At 44.6% G+C, this 26,627-nt stretch overlaps 1 protein-coding gene across 1 annotated transcript in view; it reads left to right on the top strand.

Moving 5' to 3' along the window:
• LOC126428433 (unconventional myosin-Ib) overlaps positions 1-26,627 on the top strand; it is an 852,237-nt gene that overhangs the window by 345,172 nt on the left and 480,438 nt on the right. Inside the window, exon 2 of the mRNA XM_050090358.1 lies at positions 3,635-3,760. Within this exon, the coding sequence (XP_049946315.1) occupies positions 3,641-3,760 (120 nt within the window). The 5' untranslated portion in view covers positions 3,635-3,640. The remainder of the gene's footprint in view (positions 1-3,634; positions 3,761-26,627) is intronic.

Genomic DNA, 26,627 nt, shown 5'->3' on the forward strand with positions numbered 1-26,627 from the left:
TGATATGATGATAGTGACCTGTTTATTATGTAAGAGACATATTTGCTGCTTTGCGTATGGATTGCATATTTACACATTTCTGTTTTGTTGTCATAACTACTCTTTAATTTGGTATATAGAAATGCTGATATATGGTGCACGAACATGGAGTTTAGGTCACACTATGGTATTAATTATAGATTGTTTGCTTGGCAGAGCCTCGTTGTAGGGATTGTGCTGCATCCACTTGTTGACATTGTGTTCTCTACTGGTATATTTACTCGCTATTGCATGTTTTGCTTACGCTTAGTGCCTTATATTTTTAACATAAGAAAATGAGCTGCTATAATTCGACGAACGACATTAGTACAATAAACTTCATAGATGTCACACGAGCTGGAGGTTTTATGGAAGCTGTATAAATTTATGCTAATAGAAAGGAAGCTAACGACATGAAATACCAACACTAGGTTTAGACCATTGACAGTTATTACACTGCATTCTTCGTGAGCAACTGAAATAGTAAGTGACACTTGACGCAAGAAATACTCCACATTTTTGCTTCTGTTTTGCCATGATTCTTGAAGTGGTGTACACACTGTGAAATATTACGATTTATTCATTCAGAATCTTATGTGATCTTTCATACTACATACTCGCACCTACTTACTGAAAGTTATTCAAACTGAAGGCTGTTGGAGGTCATGTATGCATTTCTTTTATTTTATGATGGACAAGGTAACCAAAATGTATTTTATAATTCATAATGAGTAGAAGATTTGGCTCAGGTGGACTACACAGAGGTTGTGTGTGGACATTGTGTCTTCGGATTGCATGGGATGATGAATTGAAGTTTGCACTAGGATTTTATCTGTACTTGTTCGAGGAGACTGACTAGAGGAAAGAGTTGTTATGGAAGGGAAATGACATTGGTAATAAGGTTTATATGTATCGACGTATTGAAGATGTATTATTGAGGTATTGAGATTGTGTGAAGTTGATGATTATTGGAATTTTGGTGGACAAGAGGTAAGGTAAATGATATTGATGATAAGGTTTATATGTATCGACGTAAGAGGTATTATTGAAGTATTTCAGATTATGTGATGCTGATGATTATTGGAGTTTTGGTGGATAAGAGGTAAAGTAAGTGAGGAGCATATTTTTTTTGTTGGTTTATATGGAACAAGGAGGATGAAGATAGCAGACTAGAACACTCAAGTGGAAAGATGATTGTCTACACACACACTTTGTTAAATCAATAAGCAGTATATATATTTTCTTTGGAGAGAGGAAGTAATTGCATATCTTGGCACACTGACAGTTGTTCAGCAACCGTACATTTGATTTGGCTTGGCAAACATTGGTCTTGACATGATGACTATGACGTAGACTAACTATTATTGACTGTTACACACTGCTGCCTCTACCACTTGATACACATGTCGAACATCAAATCTTTGACAGAATTGCATTTACACAGTTAACACTATTCAATTACACAGTAGTACTTAATGTGGATGAAAGGTGAATGAGTGTGTTTTGGGTGTTTTCCTTTCCTGATCCTAAATAATTGGTACCGACCTATCTCCTAAATATTATTTTACTTGTTTGTTGTGGCTTGCACTGACACCCATAAAGATTATAGGTTTACTGATATTTGTGTATTTGTAATATATAATACGACAATTATCTGATATCAATTGTGTGTTTATTATAATTTGTATGTTTAGTGTAAGAGCATTGAGAATAATTTTGTAAAAGCAATTGTGTGTGCATTCAAACTGTTGTTCATGCCTGCACCTGTTCAACATTAATGGGTGCCACTTAGAAATGTTTAATTTGTGCTAATGAACTCTGATGAACTGTCTAATTAGTGATAGTGAATATTATGGACTGTTATGTGCACTTGTTCAACATGATGGGTGCCACTAGGAGATGTTTAATTTGTGCTACTGAACTCTGATGAACTGGCTAATTAGTGATAGTGAATATTTTGGACTGTTACCTGCACCTGTTCAACATTGCTGGGTGCCACTGATGGAACTGCTTCTACTGAAATAATGTCACTTGTTGGTGTCTGCACCTGCTCAACATTACTGGGTGCCACTGATGGGACTGTTTCTACTGAAATAATGTCACTTGTTGGTGTCTGCACCTGCTCAACATTGCTAGGTGCCACTGATGAACTGCTTCTACTGAAATAATGTCACTTGTTGGTGTCTGCACCTGCTCAACATTGCTGGGTGCCACTGGTGGAACTGCTTCTACTGAAATGATGTCACTTGTTGGTGTCTGCACCTGTTCAACATTACTGGGTGCCACTTATGGACTGCTTCTACTGAGATAATGTACTGAAATGATGTCACTTGTTGGTGTCAGCACCTTCTCAACATTACTGGGTGCCACTAATGGACTGCTTCTACTGAGATAATGTCACTTGTTGGTGTCTGCGCCTGCTCGCCATTTTTGGGTGCCACTGTTGAAGCTGTTTAAATACTGCTGATGAAATGTTATGAGACTGCTATTTGCACCTGTTGATCATTGCTGGGTGCTACTGTTGGAACTGTCAACTACTCTGAGGAGTTCTACTTGTTTATTGAACTATTGAAAGGATTTTATGTGAATATTTGTATAAACTGATTTTTTGTGTGTTTACTGTTTATGACATGTTATGAGACTCTTACCTGCACCTATTCGTCATGGCTGACGCTATTGATTGAATTGTTTAACTACATGATACTTGTGTAAACTATTCATGAGCAATAAAAAGGGTGGAAATGATGGTTCATATGTTCAAATGTGTGTGAAATCTTATAGGACTTAACTGCTAAGGTCATCGGTCCCTAAGCTTACACACTACTTAACGTAAATTATCCTAAGGACAAACACACACACCCATGCCCGAGGAAGCACTCGAACCTCCGCCGGGATCAGCCGTACAGTCCATGACTGCAGCGCCCTAGACCGCTCGGCTAAACCCGCGCGGCAAAATGATGTTTATGTTGATCTCTATTCCAATGTTCTGTACAGGTTCCGGAACTCTCGGAACCGAGGTGATGCAAAACTTTTGTTTCCATGGTTGTAGTAGAAAGTTACAGGGACTTCGTCTGTTCAATACGAAGTGAAAATTAATAACCCTGCAGCAGTTTCTTCTCCATTTAATCTATTTACGCTACCGGTTACAACGCTATTCCATTACACTGTCTTCAGGGTTCTTCACCTACGAAAATTGGAAGAAATCCAGTGTACGGACACAGGTTCCTATTATGACTGCACACGAGTTTGAATTCGTCCCAGTGTTAAGTGGCAGGCAGATTGTGTAATGGAACACTGAAACTTCTGCGTAAATAAATTAAATGCAAAAGAGACTGCAGCAGGTGTATTAATTTTCATTTCCCCCCAAAATATTCGCAAGTGGAGCTCCCTCTGCCCAACTAGCAACTTGTGTGCTGTTTGGCTGAAAAGATCCTGGCTGTACTATGGGGCATTACTGGAATGTGGAAGACGAAGTGTATTTTAGTTAGTAGGTGTATCTCCGGTGCTATCAGTATGCTGTGATGTGCCGATTTCTTGCGCTGTGGTGTTTGGTGTTGTGCAGCGTTGTGATGCTTGGTGTTGTGTTGTGACGTTTGGTGTTGTCGTGTTGTTGCAGGCTGGTATGGACGTCCTGAGTCTGGAGCACGAGGTGGGCGCCTGGGACTCCGTGCTCCTCGATCCTCTGACCGAAGACAGCTTCATCGCCAACCTGCACATGCGCTACAAGCGGGACCACATATACGTGAGTAGCGCCTGCCTCCCTGTACAGCCTGTATTGAAAACTTCAATTTGAGTGGCCTGGCGGCGATTAGGACCTGCCGAATGCGAATATAGTGTGTTACCAATGCCGTAGCTACCTGGTTCACTAGGAACCGATGGGGAGAGAGAGAGAGAGAGAGAGAGAGAGAGAGAGAGAGAGATAAGTGGGTAGGAGGGGGGGGGGATATACAGGGTGTTAAAAAAATTTGTCGAATATATTGAAAGGTGATCATAACCTTCACTACAAGAAAAAAGTCAAGGTACATAGACTCTAAAATACACTGAGGCTACAAAAGTCATTGGATAGTGATATTCACATATACATATGATGGTACCATCGCGTAAACGAGGTATCAAAGGGCAGTGCATTGGCGGAGTTTGACCGCTACCGTCGCAGTTTCGAATTCTGCCTCGGGCATGGATGTATTTGATGTCCTTAGGTTAGTTAGGTTTAAGTAGTTTTAAGTTATAGGGGAATGATGACCTCAGAAGATAAGTCCCATAGTGCTCAGAGCCATTTGAACCATTTTTGAACCATTGGCGGAGTTTCATTTGTAGTTCAAATGGTTCAAATGGCTCTGAGCACTATTGGACTTAACATCTATGGTCATCAGTCCCCTAGAACTTAGAACTATATTAAACCTAACTAACCTAAGGACATCACACACATCCATGCCCAAGGCAGGATTCGAACCTGCGACCGTAGCAGTCGCACGGCTCCAGACTGAGCGCCTAGAACCGCTAGACCACCGCGACCGGCTTCATTTGTAGTCAGTTGGTTCATGTGGAAAGGTTTCCGACGTAGTGGAATTCTGAATTCCGGGACCCAAATGTCGTTGTCACTTGTTGTCAATTGATTGATGTGGACAGGTTTGAGACGTAAGGGAATTCAGTATTCCTAGATCCAGAGTCGCAAGAGTGTGCCAAGAATTCCGTACTTCAGGCACTACCTTCCACCACGAACAACGCAGTGGCCGACGGCCTTCACTTCCCAACTGACAACAACGATGTTTGTGTAGAGCTTCTCAATGCTAACAGACAGGGAACACTGCGTGAAATAACTGCAGAAATCAATGTGAGACGTGCGACGAACGTATCCGTCAGCACAGTACGGCGAAATTTGGCGTTAGTGGACTGTGGCCTGTGCTAACACCACATCGCCTGCAGATGCTCTCCTAAGCTCGTGACCATATCGGTTGGACGCTAGACGACTGGGAAACCAAGTCTGGTCAGATGAGTCCCGATTTGCAGATCCTCTCCTGGGCTCATGACCATATCGGTTGGACACTAGAGGACTGGGAAACCAGGTCTGGTCAGATGAGTCCCGATTTTAGCTGTTAAGAGCTGGTGGTAGGGTTCGAGTGTGGCGCACACCACACGAAGCCATGGACCCAAGATGTCAACAAGGCACTGTGCAAGCTGGTGGTGGCTCCATAAAGATGTGGGCTGTATTTACAAGGACTGGGCTGGGTGCTCTGGTCCAACGGAACCGATCATTGACGGAAATTGTACCTTTGCTAACAGCACAGCATCGTCTGCAGCGCCTCTCGTGGGTTTATAGTTATATCGGTTGGATCTTAGACGACTGGAGAACTGTGTCTAGTCGGATGAGTTCCGATTTCAGTTGGTAAGAGCTGATGATTTGGTTCGAATGTGGGGCAGACTCCATGAAGACACGGACCCAAGTTATCAAGTAGGCGCTGTGCAAGCAGAAAGTGGCTCCATAACGGTGTGGGCTGTGTTTACGTGGAATGGGTTGGGACCCCTGGTCCAACGGAACTGATAACTGACTGGAAATGGTTATGTCTGGCTACTTGGACACCAATGCAGTCATTCATCGGCTTCATATTCCCAAACAACGATGGAATTGTAATGAATGGCAATGTGCGATATCACTGGACCAAATGGAAGAACATTCTGGACTCTGAGCGAATGATTTGGCCACCCAGACCACCCGACATGAGTCCCGTCGAACTTCTATGCGACATACGAGGTGCAACAATAAAGTATTGAGATTGGTGTGAAAGAAAAATGTTGCTTACCGTTTTAGTCAAGTTTATTGTTGTCTCCTTCAAAGTAATTCCCTTCTGATTGCACACACTTTTTCCAGCGCTTCTGCCATTGTGGTAACATTTCTGGAACTCATATTCTGTAATTTCTTCCAAGACTCTTGTCGCAGTTTTTTGGACATGTTGTGTTGCTTGAAAATGGTGTCCCTTTATCGCCGTTTTGACTCTTGGAAACAGAAAAAAGTCGCACAGAGCGATATCTGGTAAATAAGGTGGCTGTGGCAGTACTCAAATTTGTTTTGAGATTAAAAATTGCTGTACTGACAGAGCAGTACGGGATGGCGCATTATCGTGATGAAGATGTTCTGTTATTATTAGACAAACCGTTTCTCAATTGATGTTCAGTTCTTCTACAATCATTTCCACAGATCAGATCGTACGAGTTCACGCACCCTGGCCAAGTTGACATCTGTCCGTGAGGTTGATGGTCGTCCACTGCGGTCTTCATCTTCAACATTCATTTTGCCTTCATTAAACATTTTATGCAAAAAAAAAAAAAAAGCTTGAGCTCTTGACATAAACTCCCGTCCAAAAGCCTTCTGAAGGTTAACGTAAGTTGTCGTCGCGTTTTCACCCAATTTAACGCAAAAAGAAATGGCGTACCGTTGCGCAATGTTATGCGGTTCCATTTCCGTGACGAGAGACACAAACACGTGTCAACTTATTACAGCACAACTCACGACTGAGCAGTTGCATCGATGTGCCGCTTGGACTAGAAGCAGCTTATAGACCAAGGTCAAAGATATTGTGCCTACGCAAGCCTGCAGGGTTGCCACATCTTGCAAAGAAAATCAGTCTCATTACTTTATTATCGCACCTCGTAATCCAAAGGTTAGTTTGTGGACAAAATCCTGCATCGGCAACACTTTCGCAGTTATGGACGGCTGTAAAGGCGGCACGACCCATTAGTTCTGCAGGGAACTACCAACGAGTTGTTGAGCCCACGCCACGTCGAGTAGCAGCAGTATGCCGGACAGAAGACTTTAGGAGGTATGCCATTACTTTTGTAACCTCACAGTGTATATCTTAGGAGGTATGAACACTTGTCCAGTGGAAGAGATCTTTTATGGTAGCAAAGATGAATAAGGGCTCATAGCTCCTAAAGTATGCATTTTAGAATCTGTGTTTACTGGGCTCTTTTTCATGTTCTGATGCTTACTACCACCTCTCAAAATATTCGACACTTCTTTTGAACCCTACGTGTGTCTACTGTTTACCATTTGTCGCTCTGGCATGGAGGTAGATGTGTATCCAGACTATTAGGTGCCTCGTCCGTGGTACCAATGAAAGATGTGAGGGTCAGAAAGTATCACGAGATCAAAAACTCTCTTCTCCGCCGAAACAAATAATTCCTGTTCCCATGTTAGTAAATCTTCCTGAGTCTGGTTATCACTGTTAGCATTCAACAGCGATTCTTATACATACACTCCTGGAAATGGAAAAAAGAACACATTGACACCGGTGTGTCAGACCCACCATACTTGCTCCGGACACTGCGAGAGGGCTGTACAAGCAATGGTCACACGCACGGCACAGCGGACACTCCAGGAATCGCGGTGTTGGCCATCGAATGGCGCTAGCTGCGCAGCATTTGTGCACCGCCGCCGTCAGTGTCAGCCAGTTTGCCGTTGCATACGGAGCTCCATCGCAGTCTTTAACACTGGTAGCATGCCGCGACAGCGTGGACGTGAACCGTATGTGCAGTTGACGGACTTTGAGCGAGGGCGTATAGTGGGCATGCGGGAGGCCGGGTGGACGTACCGCCGAATTGCTCAACACGTGGGGCGTGAGGTCTCCACAGTACATCGATGTTGTCGCCAGTGGTCGGCGGAAGGTGCACGTGCCCGTCGACCTGGGACCGGACCGCAGCGACGTACGGATGCACGCCAAGACCGTAGGATCCTACGCAGTGCCGTAGGAGACCGCACCGCCACTTCCCAGCAAATTAGGAACACTGTTGCTTCTGGGGTATCGGCGAGGACCATTCGCAACCGTCTCCATGAAGCTGGGCTACGGTCCCGCACACCGTTAGGCTGTCTTCCGCTCACGCCCCAACATCGTGCAGCCCGCCTCCAGTGCTGTCGCGACAGGCGTGAATGGAGGGACAAATGGAGACGTGTCGTCTTCAGCGATGAGAGTCGCTTCTGCCTTGGTGCCAATGATGGTCGTATGCGTGTTTGGCGCCGTGCAGGTGAGCGCCACAATCAGGACTGCATACGACCGAGGCACACAGGGCCAACACCCGGCATCATGGTGTGGGGAGCGATCCCCTACACTGGCCGTACACCACTGGTGATCGTCGAGGGGACACCGAATAGTGCACGGTACATCCAAACCGTCATCGAACCCATCGTTCTACCATTCCTAGACCGGCAAGGGAACTTGCTGTTCCAACAGGACAATGCACGTCCGCATGTATCCCGTGCCACCCAACGTGCTCTAGAAGGTGTAAGTCAACTACCCTGGCCAGCAAGATCTCCGGATCTGTCCCCCATTGAGCATGTTTGGGACTGGATGAAGCGTCGTCTCACGCGGTCTGCACGTCCAGCACGAACGCTGGTCCAACTGAGGCGCCAGGTGGAAATAGCATGGCAAGCCGTTCCACAGGACTACATCCAGCATCTCTACGATCGTCTCCATGGGAGAATAGCAGCCTGCATTGCTGCGAAAGGTGGATATACACTGTACTAGTGCCGACATTGTGCATGCTCTGTTGCCTGTGTCTATGTGCCTGTGGTTCTGTCAGAGTGATCATGTGATGTATCTGACCCGAGGAATGTGTCAATAAAGTTTCCCCTTCCTGGGACAATGAATTCACGGTGTTCTTATTTCAATTTCCAGGAGTGTATATTTTAACAACGCGTTCCAAGAGACAATGCTCTCATCATCAGGTTGTAAAGTCTATGTCATGAAATTAAACGGACTAAAAAGACAAAATACCATCACAAATAGTTGGGAAGTCCATAGAGTAAAACAGAATTCAAAGTACATTGGACTGTGGATCCTCGTCTTACATTGAAGTTGTTGACACAAGTCGATGGCCGTCCCATAGCTACCAAGTATGCTGTCGCGCTGTGCCGGCTCGGGAGCTGTTGTGGACTGACGTGCCTAGGTGTTGTGGCGTGGTTACAGCCGTGTGATTGACGGTAACGCTATGCTATTGGGCGCTTATTTCCTTATTGTATTGGTCTGCCATCGTTAGCCTCTCGCAACTCCGTCAGTGACATGCTACAAGTTTAAAGTCGCATACCTACCCTAAAATAATTCTAAAAACCCGCTAAAAAATCTCATTTCTTTAAAATTATCTTGTGCATTTAGAATATTGCTTTTAAATCAAGTTTCCTCCCTTTCTTTTCTACATGCAATATTTCTGCGTTATCTTCTATGCTATTAAGGGGATGGCCTGTTTCATATATATGGTTCGCAACAGCTGATTCAGCGCATAAAGTCTCGTAAAGTTACAATAGGTGGCGGCGCTATACGTCACCTGCAAAATAGCGTTTGAACGGAGGTGCGTTCCAGGCAGACAGCTGTCATTGAGTTTCCTTTGGCGGAAAACCAAAGCATCGCAGATATGCATAGACACTTGCACGATGTCTACGGAGATCTGGCAGTGACCAAAAAAGCACGTGGAGTCGCAGGGCGAGGCGTCTGTAATCATCGCAACAAAGTCGCGCAAACCTGTCCGACCTGCCGGAACGTGCGGACACTCTCATTCGAGGTGACGGACAGATCAATCTCCTCGCTTCACAACTGGACGTCTCTGTTGGTATTGCTGACACATTCGCCCTGCTGTTGGGGTAGTCAAACGTGTGGGCCCGCTGGATTCCTCGCCGCATAAGGGAAGACCATAAACAGCAACGAAGGATCGTCTGTGCGGAATTGCTTACGAGGGGCTTGTGAAAAGTCTAGTATAATATATATACTAAAAACTACTTACGCGTATGGGGTAAACCTTTTTTTTCGAATAGTCTCCTTTTAGACATATGCACTTCATCCAACGCTGTTCTAATTTGTTGATCCCTTCCGAGTAATAGCAGTTGTCCAAGTCTGCAAAATAGCTATTAGCTGCTGCAATCACCTCCTCGTTTGAATAAAAGCTTTGTCCCGCCAGCCATTTCTTCAAATTGGGGGACAAACAGTCATAAGAGGGAGTAAAGTCTGGAGAACAGGGGGGATGTGAAACGAGTTGGAACCCTATTTCCATTAATTTTATGACCACAACTGCTGAGGTGTGCACTGGTGCATTGTCAAGATGGGAAAGGACTTTTTTGCGTCCAATCGCCGGTGTTTTTCTTGCAGCTATGTTTTCAAACTGTCCAGTAACGATGAATAATTTGCACCTGTAATAGTTTTACCCTTTTCCAGACAGTCGAATCGTAGACAGTCCACCTTTCTGGGCGAAGGAACAGTCTTCGCCTTTTTTGGTGCAGATTCTCCCTTGGTAACCCATTGTTTAGATTGTTGTTTGGTCTCAGGAGTATAGTAATGTATCCATGTTTCATCCACAGTGACGAAACGACCCTTAAAGTCCTGCGGATTCTTCCTGAACAGCTCCAAACCATCCTTGCAACACTTCACACGATTACGTTTTCGGTCAGCGTGAGCAATCGCGGAACCCATCTTGCGGATAGCTTTCTCATGTCCAAATGTTTATGCAAAATATTATGTACCCATTCATTTGAGATGCCCACAGCACTAGGAATCTACGCACCTTAACTCTTCTGTCATCCATCACCATATCATGGATTTTCCCAATGATTTCTGGAGTCGTAACCTCCACAGGGTGTCCAGAATATTCAGCATAACTTGTGCCCATGTGGCCACTCCAAAAATTTTGAAACCATTTATTAACTGTTCTGATCGAAGGCGCAGAGTCACTGCAATGTTTATTAAGCTTCTCTTTAGTCTCCTGAGGCGTTTTGCCTTTCATAAAGTAATGTTTAATCACCACATGAAATTTTTTCGTCCATTTTTTGACAATCACTCGACTTCCTTGATTCACATGAATGCCAAAAACAAATAAATAGTCCAATATGGTTGAAAGTGGTGCGCGTTCTTTCAAAAGATGTAAACATGTCCTCGATACGCGCCAATGGTGCCATCTCTCGGACTTTGCACAGACTTTTCAAACGCCCTCTTACGCATTACTAGGCAGACCGTGACAATTTTTTGTCAAACATCGTCACAGGCGCTACATTATGGATTCATCGGTTCGAAACGGAAACTAAACGGCAAGACGCCACACCACCTTTCCTCTGAAGAAAATGTTCAAAGCCGCACCCTCAGATGGTAAAGTCATTGCGACCGTCTTCTCTGAAGGGGTATTCTCTTTGATGCCCTCCCTCATGGTGCAGCGATCAACTGACCTTTCCCTCGGCAGGTCCCGCCTGGTAGTTTTATTCTTCGTCGTGTGTGCTCCACGTGGGTTTTAAGTGTGTTGTTTCGGAGTGTTTTTAATACTGTGTTTTAAGAATCTGTTTAATACTGTGTTTTAAGAATCGCCAACTGTGTTTTTTAACTTTCTGGTGACTTTTTTAACTGTCCCCAATGAACGTCTACATGTCAGTGTATTTTTACCTCCATTTACTCCCCTTACTCTGTTTTATGTTCCCCTTTATTTACCTCCTTATGTATGTATTATTTTATTCTTGTTTTAGTTGTCATGTCACTCGGCTGAAGAGCGGCTGATTGTGCTGCTGACAGCCCTCCCCTGCCCATATGGGGCAGGGGCATGAAATCACAATAAAGAAAAAAAAAAGCGATCAACGCTGAGTTGTATTGTGGTACCCTCAGGAAATTGAAGAAACAACATCAGCGTGTTCATCGCCATCTTATTCCAACGAAATTCCTCTTTCCCATCTCAAAGCAAGGCCTTGCATAAGCCTGCGCAACCCGGGAGTAGCTCACAAAACATCATTCCACTGATCTTTCTCATTCACCGTACAGCCCGGATCTCGCACTTGCGACTTCGGTCTGTCCGGTACAATGAAGGATGCAGCCCGCAGGGAGCAGTACATGGATGACGGGGTTATTGATCTAGCGAGGCATTGACTCCGACGTCGATCAGTAGAGTGGTGCCATGTGAGCATACAGGCCTTCACAGCAAGGTGGCGTAAGGCTGTTGTATTCAACGAATATTAAGTAGAAAAGAAGTATTTTGTAGCCAAAAGGATAGCGAATAATATGGCGTATTGCAATCCTGAATGAAACCAACCTACTTTCAGGAAAAAAGTGTTGCATAACATGCCGGATGCCTATCGTTGTAGCGGTCTTCAGTCCAGAGACTGGTTTGATGCATCTCTCCATGCTACTCTATCCTGTGCAAGCTTCTTCATCTCCCAGTACTTACTGCAACCTACATCGTTCTGAATCTGTTTAGTGTATTCATCTCTTTGTCCTCGCCCCCCCCCCCCCCCTACGATTTTTACCCTCCACGCTGCCCTCCAGTACTAAATTGGTGATACATTAATGCCTCAGAACATGTCCTACCAACCGATCCCTTCTTCTAGTCAAGTTGTGCCACAAACTCCTCTTCTCCCCAATTCTATTCAATACCTCCTCATTAGTTGTGTGATCTACCCATCTAGTCTTTAGCATTCTTCTGTAGCACCACATTTCGAAAGCTTCTATTCTCTTCTTGTCCAAACTATTTATCGTCCATGTTTCACTTCCATACATGGCTGCACTCCATACAAATACTTTCAGAAACAACTTCCTGACACTTAAATCTATACTCGATGTTAACATATTTCACTTCTTCAGGAACGCTTTCCTTGCCATTGCCAGTCTACATTTTATATCCTCTCTACTTTGACCATCATCAGTTATTTTGCTCCCCAAATAGCAAAACTCCTTTACTACTTTAAGTGTCTCATTTCCTAACCCCCGGAGCATCACCTGAGTTAACAATTCATTATCTTCCTTTCGCTTTTGTTGATGTTCATCTTATATCCTCCTTTCAAGACACTGTCCATTGCGTTCAACTGTTCTTCCAAGTCCTTTGCACCGAGCGAGGTGGCGCAGTGGTTCGCACACTGGACTCGCATTCGGGAGGACGACGGTTCAATCCCGTCTCCAGCCATCCTGATTTAGGTTTTCTGTGATTTCCCTAAATCGCTTCAGGCAAATGCCAGGATGGTTCCTTTGAAAGGGCACGGCCGATTTCTTTCCCAATCCTTCCCTAACCCGAGCATAAGATCCGTCTCTAATGATCTCGTTGTCGACGGGACGTTAAACACTAACCACCACCAACACCAAATCCTTTGCTGTCTCTGACAGAATTACTGCTGTGTACATAGTTCCGCGTAGTCAGCGCGTACACAACTTTCCCACTATAGCGCGCCCCGCTAAGCACAAAAGCGCAGGCGCAGCGCTCGTCCGTCTCCGCACTACGAGATGGCGCTGTCTTAGAGACGGACCAAACTCTGCTTCCGCCGATCCGCGTATTAATATGTCACGCAGCCAATGAGATCGCTGCTAACGTAGAACCTTTTCCCCTCGCGGATCACACTCGCGCAGTGATGCCTGAACGCTCGAGGTATTATAACGAGTGTACAGACCTCCGATTAGTCAGTCTGCATTAGTCTGCATTTGTCTGCACCAGTCTGTACCAGTCTGCATTAGTCTGTACCAGTCTATAGTCAAGTTCAGTCTGCGCCTAATAAGATTATCATATTCCTGTACATAGCCACGAAGAGAAATGTATAGACACATTGTCAAGTATCAGAGATATGTGAGAATAAGATAAACGCACCAAGACCAAAGGAACTTCAGATTTTCAATTGTAAACAGCATCCAGAATCAAGTTACGTAATATCTATGTTTTTATTATTGTAATAAATGTGTGTGAAAATTAATCAAGTTCTGTTTTAAGTTGGTCACCGTCAATCTGCTACTCTAAGCGTGCAAGTGGCATTTCTATCGTCTGACTTAACGGCAGAAGATAAACACGCCACGATAAGACCATGAGACATATTGCTGAGACTCGCCTACTTCGTTGGAGAGACAAGTCAAATAATCTGATGGTGTGTGTACCGAAGGTCTTACAGTACGCACACCACAATTACAATGTCATCGGCGAACGTCAAAGTTTTTATTTCTTCTCCATGGATTTTAATTACTACTCCGAATTTTTCTTTTGTTTCCTTTACTGCTTGCTCAATACACAGATTGAATAACATCGGGGAGAGGCTACAACCCTGTCTCACTCCCTTCCAAACCACTGCTTCCCTTTCCTGCCCTTGACTCTTATAACTGCCATCTGGGAACTGTACAAATTGTAAATGCGTTTCGCTCCCTGTATTTTACCCCTGCCACCTTCAGAGTTTGAGAGTATTCCAGTCAACATTGTCAAAAGCTTTCTCTAAGTCTACAAATACTAGAAAAGTAGGTTTGCCTTTCCTTTATCTATTTTCTAGGTTGAGTCATAGGGTCATTATTGCCTCACGTGTTCCATCATTTCTACGGAATCCAGACTGATCTTCCCCGAGGTCGGCTTCTACCAGTTTTTCCATTCGTCTGTAAAGATTTCGTGTTAGTATTTTGCAGCGGTGACTTATTAAACTGATAGTTCGGTAATTTTCATATCTGTCAACACCTGCTTTCTTTGGGATTGGAATTATCATATTCTTCTTTAAGTCTGAGGGTATTTCGCGTGTCTCATACATCTTGCTCACCATACGGTAGAGTTTTGTTAGGCCTAGCTCTCCCAAGGCTGTCAGTAGTTCTAATGGAATGTTGTGTACTCCCGGGGCTTTGTTTCGGCTTAGGTCTTTCATTGCTCTGTCAAACTCTTCACGCACTATCGCCTATCGTAAAATTTGCTAAATCTGTGGGGAAAGATAGTTGTTTTGTAGGGGGCATAAGAGCTACAGGTTTAGCAGTTCTGCCAGAAGCGCAAGGTCACCTCGGGATGGATATGCCCTTGTTGTAGACTTGCATGCCTAGGCCAGTGTGACATCCGGAGCCTTGACCAGTTTAGGTGTGCGCCTGCAAGGTCCGGGCCGCTACTGACACAGCACGGCTGTCGAGTGGGCTGCCTGCCCCGCAGGCGCTGCCGCCTGCCTTACTGCGCTCTCCGGTTATCGATTGAAGGCGGACTCGGCCAGCGCATCTTTCCACGGCCGCCACCGCTGCCGGCATTATCTTTACTGCGGCCGGGCCGGCTGCGAGAGTAAGCACCGGTCGAGTACCTCGTCAGCAGCACGCCACTGCCATCGTCTCTATCCCCGTCTGTGGCTTCTCGCCAAGAGACTCTGTACACCTCGTCCAGCACACCGCGTTCCGCCTCTGTAACAGCAATAAGATTTTCTCGACTATAAAGAACTCCGGATGCCGTCAGTACGAACGACTTTGCCACTTCATCGAAAGTGTCTATATTCCATATTCCGCAACTACTTCTACAATTTCAGCCAGATACATACTCCACAAGCTTGCAGCGTAGAGGGTACCTTGTCACACTACTAATCATTTCATTTGTGTTCCATATGCAAATGGAGCGACGGAAAAATCACTACCTGTATGCCTCCGTATGATACCTATATTCCCGTATCTTCAAGATCTTTACGCAAAATGTACGTCGGCAGCAGTAGAATCGTTCTGCAATCGGTCTCAAATGTCGGTTCTCTAAAGTTTCATATTAGTGGCTTGTGTATAGAAGGTCGCCTTCCCTCATTGGATTCCCATTCGTCTTCACGAAGCATCTACGTAATACTCGCACGTTGATCGAACGCTACTGGTAATGAATCTACAATGAAGCACCAAAGACACTGATATAGGCATGTATTTTCATTTACAGATATATGTAAACAGGCAGAATACGGCGCTGCGGTCGGCAACGTCTATATAATACAACAAGTGTCTGGCGTAGTTGTTAGATGATTTACTGCTGCTACAATGGCAGGTTATAAAGATTTAAGTGAGTCTGAACTTCTAGCTACAGTGGGCCCACAGGTGATAGACACAGCATCTCCGAGGTAGCGATGAAGTGGGGATTTTCCGGTATGAACATTTCACGAGTCTTTCGTGAGTATCAGGAGTTCGATAATACATCAAATCTCCGACACCGCTGTGGCAGGAAAAAGATTGTCCAAGAACGGGGCCAACGACGATTGAAGAAAATCGTTCAACCTGACACAAGTGCAACCCTTCCGGATATTGCTGCAGATTTCAATGCTGGGCCATCAACATGTGTCAGCGTGCGAACCTTTCAATGAAACATCATCGACATGGGTTTTCGGAGCCGAAGGCCCACTCGTGTACCCTTGATGACTGCCCGACACAAACCTTTCCTATTCAGGGCCCGTCAACGCCGATATTGGACTGTCCATGACTAGAACATGTTGCCTGTCTCGTTTCAAATCGTATCGAGTGGATGGACGTGATCGGGTGTGGAGACAACCCCATGAATCCATGGACCCCGCATGTCAGCAGGGGACTGTTTAAGCTGGTGGAGGCTCTGTAATGGTGTGGGGCGTGTGCAGTTGGAGTGACATTGGACTCCTGATACGTCTAGATATGAGTCTCACAGGTGACACGTACGTAACCATTCTGTCTGATCACCCGCATCCATACATGTCCATTGTGCATTCCGACGGACTTCGGCAATTCAAGCAGGACAATTCGACACCCCACACGTCCAGAATTGCTACAGAGTGGCGTCAGCACATCCTTCTGAGTTAAAACACTTCCGATGTCTACCGAACTCCACAGACGTGCACATTATTGAGCATATCTGGTCATGCCTTGCAAAGTGCTGTTCAAAAGATCTCAACCGCCTCATTCTCTTACTGATTTGTGGGGTTCATGGTGTCAGTGCCCTCCAGCACGACTTCAGTCATTAGTCGAGTCCATGCCGTGTCATACTGCGGCACTTCTGCGCGCTCGCGGTGGCCCTCACGATATTAGGCAGGTTTCAAAATGGTTCAGATGGCTCTGAGCACTATGGGACTTAACATCTGATGTCATCAGTCAACTAGAACTCTACTTAAACCTAACCAACCTAAGGACATCACACACATCCATGCCCGAGGCAGGATTCGAACCTGAGACCGTAGCAATTAGGCAGGTTTACCAGTTTCTTTGGATCATCAATGTAATTTCCCTTGTCGTCATTATCTTTACGCGAAATGTACATTGGCGGCAGTGAATCGTTCTGCAGTCGGCCTCAAATGTAGGTTCTCTAAATTTTCGTAACAATGCCTCGCGAAATTAAGGTCGCCTTCCTCGACTGATTCCCAATCGTCTACACGAAAGCACCTACGTAACACTCTGTTGTTGATCGAACCCACCGATAACAAATCTAGCAGCCCGCCTCTGAATTGCTTCGATGTCTTCCTTTCTGTTACCATTCGTGTAGACAGATCCTAATGTCGACAATGGATCTCATTGACTGAACATAACACGCATTTGCAATGCGGAATTGACCACTAGATGTCAACAGAGACAGACCCACCGGTATAGCACGACGCGCGGAGTAATGTGTTGTCAGTAGAGAAGGCCAAACGGCAGAATGAACCGGTAAGAAGAGCTACTGGACATAGCCATCAGGGACATTGCAGCGCTCCCCAAACTGTCCAACTCGATTTTTGCTGGTATGACTGTGACGTGGAAACGCAAGGAAGCAGCCACAAGAGCACACACACACTACTGGCCATTACAATTGCTACACCACCAAGATGACGTGCTACAGGCGCGAAATTTAACCGACAGGTAGAAGATGCTGTGATATGCAAACGATTTTCAGAGCATTCACACAAGGCTGGCGCCGGTGGCGACACCTACAGCGTGCTGACATGAGGAAAGTTTCCAACCGGTTTCTCATACACAAACAGCAGTTGATCGGCGTTGCCTGGTGAAACGTTATTGTGACGTCTCGTGTAAAGAGGAGAAATGCGTACCATCGCGTTTCCGACTTTGATAAAGGTCGGATTGTAGCCTATCGCGATTGCGGTTTATCGTATCGAGACATTGCTACAGCTCGCATTGGTCGAGATCCAATGACTGTTAGCAGAATATGGAATCGGTAGGTTCAGGAGGGTAATACGGAACGCCGAGCTGGATCCCAACGGCCACGTATCACTAGCAGTCGAGATGAGAGGCATCTTATCCGCATGGCTGTACCGGATCGTGCAGCCACGTCTCGATCCCTGAGTCAGCAGATGGGGACACTTGCAAGACAACAACCATCTGCACAAACAGTTCGAAGACGTTTGCAGCAGCATGGACTATCAGCTCGGAGACCACGGCTGCGGTTACCCTTGACGCTGCATCACAGACAGGAGCGCCTGCTATGGTGTACTCAACGACGTACCTGGGTGCACGAATGGCAAAACGTCATTTTTCCGGATGAATCCAGGTTCTGTTTACAGCATCATTTTGGTCGCATCCGTGTTTGGCGACATCGCGGTGAAGGCACATTGGAAGCGTGTATTCGTAATCGTCATACTGGCGTATCACCCGGCGTGTGGGGGTGCCATTGGTTACACGTCTCGGTCATCTCTTGTTCGCATTGACGGCACTTAGAACAGTGGACGCTACATTTCAGATGTGTTACGACCCGTGGCCCTACCCTTCATTCGATCCCTGCGAAATCCTACATTTCAGCAGGATAATGCACGACCGCAGGTCGTGTACGGGCCTTTCTGGATACAGAAAATGTTCGACTGCTGCCCTGGCCAGCACATTCTCCGGGTCTCTCACCAACCTAAAATGTCTGGTCAACGGTGGCCGACAAATGGCTCGTCACAATACGCCAGTCACTACTCTTGATGAACTGTGGTATCGTGTTGAAGCTGCATGGGCAGCTGTACCTGTACACGGCATCCAAGCTCTGTTTGGCTCAATGCCCAGGCGTATCAAGGCCGTTATTACGGCCAGAGTTGGTTGTTCTGGGTACTGATTTCTCAGGATCTATGCACCCAAATTGCATGAAAATATAATTGCATGTGAGTTTTTTTTAATGGTCCAAATAGCTCTGAGCACTATGGGACTTAACATCTGAGGTCATCAGTCCACTAGAACTTAGAACTACTTAAACCTAACGAACCTAAGGACATCACACACATCCATGCTCGAGGCAGGATTCGAACCTGCGACTGTAGGGGACGCGCGGCTCAAGCTTGTAGCGCCTAGAACCGCTCGGCCGGCTAACATGTGAGATCTGGTATAATATACTTGTCCAGTGAACACCCGTTTATCGTCTGCATTTCTTCTTGGTGTAGCAATTTTAATGGCCAGTAGCGTATTTCGTGCACAGCGACCTTAGAAGATTGCGGAGGACGGTTTAAAAAACAATCACATGAAATCAGTGGAAGGAGTCACTCGTGAGCTACAGAGTGGCATCAGCAATCCAGCTAACTGGGTGACTGTGCGTAGGGAGTTAAAACATTTGAGTACAGTGGTCTTCACGATGTTGTTGTTGTTGTTGTTGTGGTCTTCAGTCCAGAGACTGGTTTGATGCAGCTCTATCGTATGCGAGCCTCTTCATCTCCGACTAACTGCTGCTACTTACATCTTTCTGAATGTGCTTATTCATCTCTTGGTCTCCCTCTACTACTTTTACCCTCCTCGCTTCCTTCCAATACTGAACTGGTGATCTCTTGATGCCACAGAATGTGTCCTATCAACCGATCCGTTCTTCTAGTCAAGTAGTGGTACAAATTTCCTGTCTCCCCACTTCTGTTCAGTACTTGATCAATTACGTTATCGAGCCATCTAATCTTCAGCGTTTCTCTGTAGCACCACATTTCGAGAACTACGCTCTTTTCATCTAAGCTGTTTATCGCCCATGTTCCACTTCCACACATCGCTACACTCCACAAAAATACCTCCAGAAAAGACTTCCTATCACTGGAATCTATATTCAATGTTAACAAATTTCTTTTCTCCAGAAATTCCTTTCTTGCCATTGCCAGTCTACATTTTATATCTTCTCTGCCTCGTCGATCGTCAGTTACTTTGCTGTCCAAGTAGCAAACTTCATCTACTACTTTAAGCGTCTTGTTTCCCAATCTGATTCCCTTAGCATCACCTGATTTAATTCGATTACATTCCATTATCCTTCTGAATTTTGTTGATGTTCATCTTATGTCCTTCTTTCACAATAGTGTCCGTTCCATTCAAGTGCTCTTCCAAATCCTTTGCCGTCTCTGACACAATTTCAGTGTCCTCGGCAAACATCAAAGTTTTTATTTATTCTGCCTTAACTTTAATTCGTATTCCAAATTTTTCCTTGGTTTCCTTTACTGTTTGTTGAATGTACAGACTGAATAACACCGGAGAAAGGCTACAACCCTGTCTCACTCCCTTTTCAACCACTGCCTCCCTTTCATGCCCTTCGACTCTTACAACTTCCGTCTGGCTTACATACAATTTGTAACTAGTCTTTCGCTCCCTGTATTTTATCCCTGCTACATTCATAATATCAAAGAGAATATTCCAGTTAACATTTTCAAAAGGTTTTTATATGTCTGCAGATGCTATAAATGTACATTTGGCTTTCCTTAACCTATCTTCTAAGCTAAGTCGTAAGGTCGGTATTGCCTCGCATGTTGCTACATTTCACCGGAATCCAAACTGATCTTCCTCGAGGTCATCTTCTCCCAGTTTTCCATTATTCTGCAAGGAATTCGTGTTAGCATTTTGCAGTCATGACTTAGTAAACTGATAGTTCGATAATTTTCACACCTGTCAGCAGCTGCACTTCATAAGATACACATTTCTGCTGTCGCCGCTAAGCGATGATTGAGGTGGTGTAAAGAGTGACGTCATTGGACAGTGTCTGAGGTGTGGGGTTGATCTGTTATTCTGCGCAACGGATTAATCTGAGATGTACCCTTTACCCCGTGGCTCCTGCAAGATGCAATTTCCACCCTCACACTACTACAGAAGTCAGACAGACGCTCCTAACGTTCTAAAGAGAAATGCCTGAAAAACTTTCAGCAATAAATATCTTCTGGAGTCGTCCGCTGTAAGGAAATGACACAAAAATTCACAAAATTTCTTATGTAACTAGTGGGATACTTGGGTACTGGAGTAGTGCTAGTTAGTGTAAGAAAAACATGAAACTAACGAAAGTTATTATTTATTTTCTGAGAAATTCTGAGAAATCACAATTACACTTTTAGTTATGAATTGAACAAGTTATATCCTGGTTCTTTTCGGAATGTGAAGTTACTTTTCAAGGATAGGATACGCTAATGAAATTTCTATACAAAGTTTTAAGATGCTTGTTGCCTTTGGCAGAATGGCTGAGAGTTGCGCCTACTCAACTTGAATAATTATCCTTTAGAATATTGCTTGGTACGGTAGAGGCTGTCGCGTATGAAATGCAGTGAAGTGTATAAAATGCAGTGAAGTGTACTATTGTGGAGGAAATATGGGGCTCGCAATAGCTGTAGCGCACAATACCGTAAGCTGCGATGACTGTTGTCTGCGCCGCTCGCTGCTGACAGATAAGATAACTCTCGTTCTATCTGGATTGACCTTCGCCAATCAAAGTCTCCCTATACCTTCATGAAGTCAAGGACTCCCATTCACCCCTAGTCTAACAGTTGGCGTGCTACACCGGTCAGATAACCAGTCCACCGCGATGCCACTCAAAATTTGCTCGCAAGCGTTTAACTATAACTCTGTCCGTTCACACCACACAATAAGTGTGTCTGCCAACACAATGAACAACGCTTAATCACAAGGACTCAATATAGAGTCGCCCTTTGATTCGCTCTCGACAGAGGTGCTCTCCCAGTGAAGTACTGAGGAGAGACTTGTTCCTCACTCCAAGAGCGACAACGGAACGGCGGCTCTCCACGCCAGACGTGAAGGGGTATATCTTTCGGTCTCTTCCATTATTCCTTCAGCTCAAGGCGTCAGAAATATCGTCTGCCAATCAGCATTGCTCTTCTAAAACCGGAGAATGACGTTTCGTTTTAAGGTGACCAATCCGGAAACCTGTAGCATTGGCGTTTGGCGTTTGCTGTCTCCCTGTGGAAATCTCTGAAACTGCATGCTATGTGTAAAGAATGCGTAGGCTGGCCGCTCCCACACAATGTAGCGGAATTTGCTTTTAAGCCAAACACGGGGTCGTTGCCCCCTTTCACTCGGGCCCACGCTGTCCGCTATGGGCGGTCACCAGCCGACATGGGATAGGTCGTCCTCTGAAGGGCCTGGCGTCCCATTGTGCGGCCTCTCTCCCATACTAAAAGCCTCTGTGACCGTCGTGTCTGGAATGTATGTGTGCACACCAGCCTCGAGTATTTCAACCACGGTGCGCTCACGTGTCAATTGCATATCGTTTACATGAAGTCATACAACATTGACTTTATCTTATCGAGTTTGGGGTCGAATGAAGGGTCTTGATGTGCGGAATATGATTGTGAGGTCCGAATATATAAGCAATGAAGGTCAGGAGACCACGACGTCTTAGAAGTGCGTGACTGGAAACGAGTGATATGGAGTGATGAATCATGCTGTACCCCGTGGCGGTCGGATGGGATGGTTTGGGTTTGTGGAATGCCTGGACAAGGTTACGTACTACCATGTGCAGGGCCAACAGTGCAGTACGGAAAAGGTGGTGTTATCGTACAGCGGTGTTGTTTGGGATTGGGGTGTGGTCCTCATAAGCAAACAATAGATACAGAAGGACAGAAACACATCTTACACGATTGTGCACGGCATATAGTAGAGGATGAGTGTGTTTCATCGTGACAATGCATCCTGTGATTAAGGATTATCCATGATGCAATGCTTTGTTGACGCATGGCCATAGCCAAAGGAGGGTGGTTCAGGGTGTTGGGGAACCCGACCCCCTCCCGCCCCCCACTCCTCCCTCCGCCGCCTGCCACATGACCTAAAGTGCGCGTCATATATCTTGGCGGCCGAGTTTAGTTTCGTTCTGCGCATCTGACGTCACAAAACACAGTCAGCCAATGAACAGGGAACGACGTTGCCAGATCTCGACAGCAGTGCAGAGCACGGACGAGTGTCTTCAGTTTTAGAAACGTTCAGTCATAAATAAAGTAATAGAACAAAAGCAATGTCTTGATAGCAGACTCTTTTTTTACAGAAAGTTTGGAAAAAGCATTCTTTATACCAATTGCTTCATATTCTATTAATTAATTAAACCAAACTAGCAATAAGACTCCTAATTCAGGCGATAGCAAGGAAAGGTGTTTGTTTCAATCTCACGAACTGCTTTTTCACAATAAAGAACAATGGTAATTGTTTATTTCCTATTGTACTTCGACGAAGCGTGAGTAATTCATAGTCATACCAACAGTGTTTATAAGTAGTTGCGTGAGGTGTTAAAGTCCTTATGGAGTTGCACTGTTTGATGAGCTGAGGTAGCGGAACGGTTAAGGTGTAGGCCTGCCAAGTGAAAGGTTATGAGTTCAAACCTTGTGTGGTGCTTAATATTTTCTTTATTTAAAACCAATATTGGAGTGCCTTACTTCACGAATTTTATTCGTTTGAATGAAATTTCTAGTGCTTTGCCTCTTCATTAACTTTTTCGCTGCTGCAGACACGTGCTCCCCGCATTCCGCGCTGTGCGCGATTTTGTCATCACTGCACTTCTCGCCTTTGCAGACACATGGTGTTCCCACTGCTTTGACACACTTATCATTCGATTTCACAAAAACTATTTGGCCAAAAAATTTGATTTTTACACGTCTTCTTGCCTGATACCTTCCCCCCATAAATGACTTAATTTTGTTTTGATGTGCAGCATTAAATGTAGTAAAACATTGCACGAAATTTTGAAGAGTTTGCAGAGGTAAAAGTCCATAGCGTATACTTTCCGTATGGTCGATTTTAGTTGCCACAATGTTGAGACTGAAATGTGGACAAGATACCTAAATTTCATATAATATTTACTGTATAACAATATCTCATTTAATTTAAGTACCACATAGGTGTCGTATGTAATATTGAGAAATATTCCGTCTTTCGCGACTGTAATAAAAGTTTTATATACACACGGCGCGTTTGGCTTTATTTTAAAGCACTTCCATCGGTGAAAGGTATGGCACATACACAATGGTATTCATGTTCTATTTCTTGATTTTGTTCCACAGTCGCAGTTTTACCAATGGTATTGAAATATATCCCTCTTCTGCAACTGTAATAAGCGACTTATTTAGACCAGACGCGATTCTCTCTTTTGAAGCATCATAAGAGGACTGTATTTTGTGTCCTCCATTGCCAAGTCACCATTCGTAGTTTTGTGCTGCGGTAGCACAATATTCAACGTTTGTGTTGGCTCATCAGTGTTTTAGCAAATAAATGCTGTTTGTGTGTGCCACACACAAAATTATATTTGATATAGCTCTGAGCACTTCACTGACAGACGGTATATTCAAGTCGTAATGTTTTTGTAAGTCCACAGTTTTGTTTAATCTATTTTGTCTACTTCCTTTTGATTGATTGAAGTGCTTTAAAATAAAGCCAAACGTGCCCAGTGTAAGTAAAACTTTTGTTACAGTCGCGAAAGGTGGAATATTTCTCAATATTACATACGACACTTATGTGGTACTTAAATTAAATGAAATATATAGGTATCTTGTCCACATTTCATTCTCAACATTGTGGCAACTAAAATTGACCATACGGAAAGTATACTCTATGGACTTTTACCTCTGCAAACTCTTCAAAATTTCGTGCAAAGGTTTACTATATTTAATGCTGCATAATAACTGCGTTGAACATCGAAACAAAATTAAGTCATTTTATGGGGGGAAGGTATCAGTCAAGAAGATAGGTAAAAATCTAATTTTTGAGCAAAATAGTTTTTGTGGAATCGAATGATAAAGAGTGTCAAAGCAGTCGGAACACAATGTGTCTGCACAGGCGAGCAGTGCAGTGACAAAATCGCCCACAGCGCGGAATGCTGGGAGCACGTCTTTGTAGCAGCGAAAGGGTTAAAGCGGCCGTGGTGGCTTTACTTCATGAACTGCGCGCTCCGCCCTACACGTAAGCTTGCGAACTATGCTATACTATGGCGCTGCTTCTATTGGCGCGTGCGTCGTGTGCAACTGGCAACGCAGCAATCTCCAGCGTCTGCGCGGGCATGCGCGAGCCGCCAAGATAAAAGAATTGAACTATAGTTGCCGTGCAGTGAAATTGAAAATATTGTGGTTTTCAGTCGTGCGGCGAAAAAGAGATTCGTACCGTCGATGGCCAGCGAGACCAACAATAGATTTAAACTTCCTGGCAGATTAAAACTGTGTGCCCGACCGAGACTCGAACTCGGGACCTTTGCCTTTCGCAGGCAAGTGCTCTACCAACTGAGCTACCGATCTCATTCTGGAATAGATTTAAAATTATCTGTGCCTTCATAGTATTACAGCCAATCCCCGTTTTACCCAAGCCCAGTTGTTGGTGTTGTTTGAGCTCAGTTGTTGTTTCGTTAATCAATTCAGTTCTTACTTACAGTTCAATGTATGTAAGTGCTATTGTTTAATGGTTTTGTGCCGTGTGCTGTTGTGATAGCCTGTAACTATGGATAAGAGGAAAATCGATTCTGATTCATCCGCTAGAGATATGGCAAGTTCAAAATATGTACACACTACTATAACAGCGTAATTACCTATCTACACGAGTTTAATGTTAGAACTGAATTCATTATTTGAGGGTTGGTAGAATTTTCATGTGTCGCCATATTTCAGTATTTCACAAGGCAACAGAGCGGTAAGTATAATTAAATTAAAATCAGGGCATAAAAATACACTTTGTCCGTGTGCGTGGGCCAACAAAAATACCGCCCAAACAGTGATGGTTGCCTTTCTTTACAAAATTTGCTCAATATTATATAATTAGTAGCCCAAATGGCAAAATATGGACTAGTCTAGTCTTCTGGGTGGTACTCAGTTACGAAAACCGGTTCCGATACGGAACGATGGGGAAGGGTTTGTGATGACAGGACATTCTTATATTTCGTTCGTTTGTAAAAGATTTTTTCAGCGGGTCGGTTGAATGCGTCCGAGCCGACTGCGCCCTGTTTTAAATTTATTCACTCTCTCGTAATGCCGTAATAACTGAAACCAGCAGTTCCAGGTACAATTAAAATATTCATGCATTCATGTACTGTCAAAGGACTAAACATGCACAACTAAAGGAAAAACAGAAATGTCGGCATTCAATCTTTTGTTGCGATGCATTTTATTTTATTTTAAAACAATCTACAACAACTAGTTTTTCCAAATTGTCCACCGACCTGAGGTAGCTTTGCGAGTTGGGCCGTTAACATAACAATGCGTGGATTCGGGGGGCGAGGTGGTTTGAATCCATCCGAAGCAACCTTGTAAATGGCTTTCTGTGGTTTCGCACTTTCAGTTTAGGCAAATGTCGGTTTACAGTAAGCCACACCCAATTCTATATGAATATCTTTCTTTCCTCGAAGATTCGAATGCCCTTAGAGATGCAGACCCTCTGCTTAAATGAAAAGAGCTGTATCGCAGGAGAGCCGAGCATCTCTTTGCCGACTCCCGTCGCCAGATGCCGTATGATAAATAATAATCCAAATTCTCCTCATTCAGACTCATGCATTTAACTGTCAGGACACTCTTTAATGCAGAAAATGATCATTATTACATCGCAAGAAGTGTCAGATGCATACTTAAATGAGGAAGTCTGGGAAAATGTAGGGTTGAATAATCTGGATCCTCTGCAGTTTCGCCACCAAATACTGTTCTAGCTTCTCTGTCGAACGGAACATATCAGATTGTTTATTTCAACAACTCTGTCGGTAATAATGGCTAAATGGTTCAAATGGCTCTGAGCACT

The sequence above is a fragment of the Schistocerca serialis genome, chromosome 12 (genome assembly GCF_023864345.2).
Source record: "Schistocerca serialis cubense isolate TAMUIC-IGC-003099 chromosome 12, iqSchSeri2.2, whole genome shotgun sequence".
NCBI lineage: Eukaryota > Metazoa > Arthropoda > Insecta > Orthoptera > Acrididae > Schistocerca > Schistocerca serialis.